The sequence below is a fragment of the Arachis ipaensis genome, chromosome B8 (genome assembly GCF_059453495.1).
Source record: "Arachis ipaensis isolate K30076 ecotype BB chromosome B8, ASM5945349v1, whole genome shotgun sequence".
In the NCBI taxonomy this organism is placed as follows: domain Eukaryota; kingdom Viridiplantae; phylum Streptophyta; class Magnoliopsida; order Fabales; family Fabaceae; genus Arachis; species Arachis ipaensis.
The window spans coordinates 4,965,440-4,971,253 of record NC_142443.1 but is presented as its reverse complement, the minus strand read 5'-3'; the positions used below and the strand labels follow the sequence as shown (position 1 = coordinate 4,971,253).

Genomic DNA, 5,814 nt, shown 5'->3' with positions numbered 1-5,814 from the left:
ATCAAATCTCAACTTTATAGTTATATATGAAAAAAGATATTCACTCTGTCTTGACCAAGAAAAGAAAAAGATAAAAGATAATTTTTGTTCTTTAAAATTTTTTAAAAATTTTAAAATATTATTAACGTTTAGTTTATTTTGATTTTGTTATTAACATTTTAAATTTGTTTGAATTGCAATATACTTGAAATGTGTAATCGTAGTAGAGAGTACTCTTACAAAATGATTAGGAACAAAAAAAATTAATAAATTAACTGTTAAGAATACTTTTAAAACTTTTCAAAAGCTTAAATAACAAAAAGCTAAGTATACTTGTAAAATGATACCAAGCTTAAAATTCAAGTGAATTACAAAAATGATAATTATAAGAAAAGAAGAAGGTTGGTGATGTACTCTCAGGTCATTGAAATTCAAAGTAATGGAAGAAGAATTGATAAGAAGTGAAAAGAGAGAATGATTGATTAAAAGAACCACACAGAAATACTGAGTACCAATTACAATATATATAGCAAAAGGGAAAATAAATTACTAACTAATAGTGCTATAATTATGTCTAACAAATTAACCAACTTGACAGCTATACAAAAAACAAACTCTATTATGTTACATCCCCCGCAAGCTGGTATTATGTGGTTTGTGCAAATCAAGTAATCCCAGCTTGGAAAGCAAATGAGAGAATGGTCCTGGAGGAAGGGATTTAGTGAATAGATCAGCCGGTTGTTCACTGGAGACAACGTGCCTAAGATTAGAAACCCCTTCTTTGAACTTGTTTCGAGCCACATGACAATCAACCTCAACATGCTTGGTTCTTTCATGAAAGACAGGATTTGAAGCAATATAGATAGCAGATTTATTATCACAGAAGATATCAACCGGAAGAGGAGGAAGAATGTTGAATTCTTTTAGTAGTTTGAGTAACCAAACGAGTTCACAAGTGCCATTAGCAAGGGCGAGTTCACAAGTGCCATTAGCAAGGGCGCGATATTCTGCTTCTGAGGACGACCTTGAAACTGTAGCCTGCTTCTTACTCTTCCAAGAAATAAGAGTTTGGTCAAGGAAGAAACAATAACCACTGATGGATTTTCGGGTGTCTTTACAAGCCCCCCAATCAGAATCAGTGTAACCAGATAGTGTGAAAGAATTGTTGACAGAGAAAAATAAGCCAGTTGCTGGTGATTGTTTTAGATACCGGATGATCCTATAGGCAGCCTTCAAGTGGGCATCAGTTGGTGAATCCATGAACTGAGATAGGCATCCAACAGAGTAGCTGAGATCTGGTCTTGTGTTAGTAAGGTACAGAAGTCTGCCCACCAATCTACGATAGATGGTTGCATCAGGAAGAGGGGAGCCTGAAGCCTTAGACAGAGAAGTAGTGTACTCCATAGGAGTAGATGCTGGTTTTGCACCAAGCAAACCGCAGTCTGTGATCAAATCCAATGCATACTTTCTTTGATACAGTGCAATACCAGCATTGCTTCGTGCTACCTCCATCCCAATAAAGAACTTAAGAAGGCCAAGGTCTTTAATTTTGAACTTATCATCCAAAAACATTTTGACAGCTTGAATTTCACTCAAATCATCTCCAGCTAACACAAGATCATCAACATAAACAAGAATAGCTGTGAAACTTGTACCTGTGGATTTGGTAAAAAGCGAGTGATCATTTTCAGATGGAGTAAACCCCAGATCAGCAAGTGCAGCAGACAACTTGATGTTCCATTGGCGACTAGCTTGTTTCAAACCGTACAAAGATTTTGTCAACTTGCAGACTAAGTTTGGATCGGAACACTGCAACCCCTTTGGAAGTTTCATATAAACGTCCTCATGTAGGTCTCCATGGAGAAAAGCTGTATTCACATCAAGTTGATGAAGATGCCAATTCTTTGCTGCTGCAACGGTAAGAAGAACACGCACAGTGCTCATTTTCACAACGGGACTAAAGGTGTCAATGTAATCAACTCCAGGAATTTGAGTGAAACCTTGGGCAACAAGACGTGCCTTATGCCTCTCGATAGTGCCATCTGGGTTGAATTTTGTGCGAAAAATCCACTTACAACCAACTGCATTCTTTCCAGGAGGAAGAGAAGTGATGATCCAGGTTTTGTTTTGCTCAAGAGCAGTGAGTTCTGCCTCAATAGCCTTCCTCCAACAATCATGCATAACAGCCTCAGAATAGTGTTTGGGGTCCGGGTTATTTATGAGAGCAAAAGTGAAGGCCTGGTGCTTGGGAGTGAACAATGAATATGACAAATGGTGAGAAAGGGGATACTTACATGTTGAAGGTAATTGGGCCGCATTGATTGGATCTCTATGTGATGAAATATGGAAACAATGAAAATCTTTAAGATAAGAGGGTGTTTTTCTTTCTCGTTCAGACCTTCTCAAAACTGGTGCAGCAGATTGTGACTCAATATGAATGGATGAATGTTCCAATGGTGCCAATGCAGATGCTGATTCTAAGGTGGCGGGTGATGCAGAATCTGTTATATCATGAAGAGATGCCATGGGTGATGTAGAAGTGGCAGATGAATCAGGTGTAGTATGTATGGTGTGAGGTGCAATTATGCCATGAGTATGCTCATATGAAGAAGTATGTGCAGAGTTATTATAAAAGAATGCAAAAGGGTCAAAATTGGATGATTCAATTGAAGGCTGATCTATAGAAAAATCAGTGCTTGGTATTTGTTTGAATGGAAAATAGTGTTCATAAAATTCAGTGTTTCTTGATATAAAAATTTCTTTGGATTTTAAATCAAATAAAATGGACCCTTTTGTTCCTGATTGATAACCAAGAAAAACACATTTTCTAGCTCTAGGATCTAATTTTCTTCTATTAGTACTCAAAGTGGTAGCAAAAACAAGACAACCAAACACCTTGAGATGAGTCAAATCTGGTTTATTCTTGAAAAGTGCCTCATAAGGCGTTTGATGATTCAAGAAGGTGCTTGGTAGTCTATTTATTAAATGTACTGAATGTTGCATAGCATAGTGCCAAAAACATTTTGGCACATTAGAATGAAACAAAAGTGCTCTTGCAATATTCAGTATATGTTGATGCTTCCTCTCAACAATTCCATTTTGTTGAGGAGTTTCAACACAAGATGTTTGATGTAATATTCCTTTTGAGTTATAGAAGGAGTTCATTTTAAATTCCATCCCATTATCTGTTCTAATTTGTTTCACAACTTTATGAAATTGAGTTTGCACCATTTGAACAAAATTTTCTACTAACACTCTAGTTTCGGATTTTAGTTTCATGCAATAAATCCAAGTAAACCTCGTTTTATCTTCTACAATTGTAAGAAAATATTTATGGCCAGCAGTAGATAAAAGTGAGAGTGGTCCCCAAATATCTATATGTAACAAATCAAAAATATTTTCTGATTGTGTATTACTAATGGGAAAAGACAATTTCTTTTGTCTAGCCAAGTGGCAAGAATCACAAACATGAGATGATGAAATGCATTCAATAAATGGAAATGTATTTTTCATGATTGACATTCTTTTGGATGGTAAATGACCTAGTCTAGCATGCCATAGAGTTCCTAAATCTTGCTGCACTGTGACATTTACAGAATGTGTGTTAACTTCTGGTGTAGTTAGTTTCCAAGGTTGAGCATCCATCACATAAAGATCACCAATGACTTTAGCTTGCCCAATCATCTTCAATGATGGGAGTACCTGTATCTCACAAAAAGAATCAGTAAATTTTAATTCACAATGTAATGACTTTGTGAGTTTAGACACTGAAATCAAATTATATTTAAAGTGAGGTATGAATAAAACATTGGTAAGAATCAAATGTTTAGAGAGTTGCACAGTGCCACAAATATTTGTTGTAGTGGTAGAACCATCAGGTAGATTTACTAAAACTGGTCTCATATAATGAAAAGTTTTGAAAGACTCTTGAATATAGGATGCATGATTAGTAGCTCCACTGTCAAGTATCCAAGAAGTTTTAGTAAAATTTGATGATACACTCAAGCAATGCCTACCTTTTGGTTGAGTAAGGGTGGCCGAAGAAGTAATGTGGTTTACACTATTTGAAGTTGGCATGCGTGGTTGTTGAAGGAGTACTAGTAAGGTTTCCTTCTGATCTGGAGTCAACACAAGTACTGTATCATCGCTCCTTTTATCCTGGTTAGAATCAGCAATCTCAGCACCAGAATTCTCAACTATCTCGTCAGTGCTAAGTTGATTGGCCACTCGCTGCTTTTGGTGAGTAGGAAAGCCATTTTTCTTATAGCATGTCTCTGCTAAATGACCAATTCGATTACAGTAGCTACAAAACTTTGAAGTGTAGCCTCGACTATAAAATTTTTGATTTCCTCCTCTGCCGGAATTTCGTCCACGGCCTCTGCCTCTTCCAGAAAATGAACCACCACAAATTGAACCGCCTCCAGAAAATGAACCGCCTCCAGTTGAGGTTTGCACCTCTAAAGAGTTAGTCACTATGTTGCTATTTGACAGGTCACAATTCAATTCTTGCTCTTGTTGGGTTAACATAGATAGTACTGTGTTGATTTCAGGTAACGGCTTCATTAACATGATTTGTGATTTAACATTTGAATATTGCTCATTCAATCCTTTTAAGAATTTGACAACATATTCCTCAGAAGCATAGTCTCGAACAATTTGTAATCCACATGAACATCCATTAACACAAGCAACACAACTAGGAATAGCACGTAAATTTTCTAATTCTTCCCAAATAGCTTTCAACATAGCAAAGTAAGAGGTAACAGTAAGATCACCTTGTTTGAGTGCATAAAATTCTTCTTTTAACGCACCAACTCGAAAGACATCTCCCTGTGAGTAACGACGTTTTAAATCATTCCACAAGTCTGGAGCTGAGCTAATCCACATCACGCTCTTAGCGATTTCAGGGCTGAGAGAGAGGTTGATCCAGGAGAGGAGAAAATTGTTACACCTATCCCATGCTTCAAAATTAGGATCACCTTCACCTGGTTTTAGAATGGATCCATCGAGGAATTTCACCTTGTTCTTCGATCTGAGTGCTCTCCACATATCGTGCGACCACTGATAATAATTTTGAGGTGTCAACTTAAGTGGAATTAGGGCCAAACCAGGACTTTCTCCTGGATGAAGAAAATAAGGGCTAATCGGATCAGAAATTGCAGAAGAGGAACTAAATCTGCCAAGATGTGCTTGGAACTGAAAGAATTGACGCATGAAAGCGGTGAAATTCTCAAAATCTGCAGCGGAATTTGATGAAGGGCTTGCATTCGGATTAGCTAAATTATCTGCCATAGTTGGATCTTCTCGCTCTGATACCATGTAAAATGATACCAAGCTTAAAATTCAAGTGAATTACAAAAATGATAATTATAAGAAAAGAAGAAGGTTGGTGATGTACTCTCAGGTCATTGAAATTCAAAGTAATGGAAGAAGAATTGATAAGAAGTGAAAAGAGAGAATGATTGATTAAAAGAACCACACAGAAATACTGAGTACCAATTACAATATATATAGCAAAAGGGAAAATAAATTACTAACTAATAGTGCTATAATTATGTCTAACAAATTAACCAACTTGACAGCTATACAAAAAACAAACTCTATTACACTACAGCTTTTTTACTCCCTTTTTTAGAATGTATACAACCAAGAAATAATAATTTTCTAATGAAACATTTATCAAATCTCAACTTTATAGTTATATATGAAAAAAGATATTCACTCTGTCTTGACCAAGAAAAGAAAAAGATAAAAGATAATTTTTGTTCTTTAAAATTTTTTAAAAATTTTAAAATATTATTAACGTTGAGTTTATTTTGATTTTGTTATTAACAT

General features: G+C 35.9%; 1 protein-coding gene across 1 annotated transcript; it reads right to left on the bottom strand.

The window, feature by feature from the left end:
* Positions 1-603: 603 nt before the first annotated feature.
* LOC148547051 (uncharacterized) lies at positions 604-5,298 on the bottom strand. Its single transcript, XM_088495266.1, has 3 exons — positions 3,787-5,298; positions 3,522-3,681; positions 604-2,657 (listed from the first exon to the last, which is right to left on the bottom strand). The coding sequence occupies exons 1-3, from the start codon at positions 5,296-5,298 to the stop codon at positions 604-606; spliced, it is 3,726 nt and encodes a 1,241-aa protein (XP_088351392.1).
* Positions 5,299-5,814: the final 516 nt, after the last annotated feature.

Excerpts from the sequence above, each read along its gene's own strand:
- LOC148547051 (XM_088495266.1), bottom strand. The coding sequence starts at position 5,298 with ATGGTATCAGAGCGAGAAGATCCAACTATGGCAGATAATTTAGCTAAT. Across the intron at positions 3,682-3,786 it reads AACATTTGATTCTTACCAAT|GTACTCCCATCATTGAAGAT; the intron begins GTTTTATTCATA and ends TGTGAGATACAG. Across the intron at positions 2,658-3,521 it reads TCTATGGCATGCTAGACTAG|ATCAGCCTTCAATTGAATCA; the intron begins GTCATTTACCAT and ends ATTTTTCTATAG.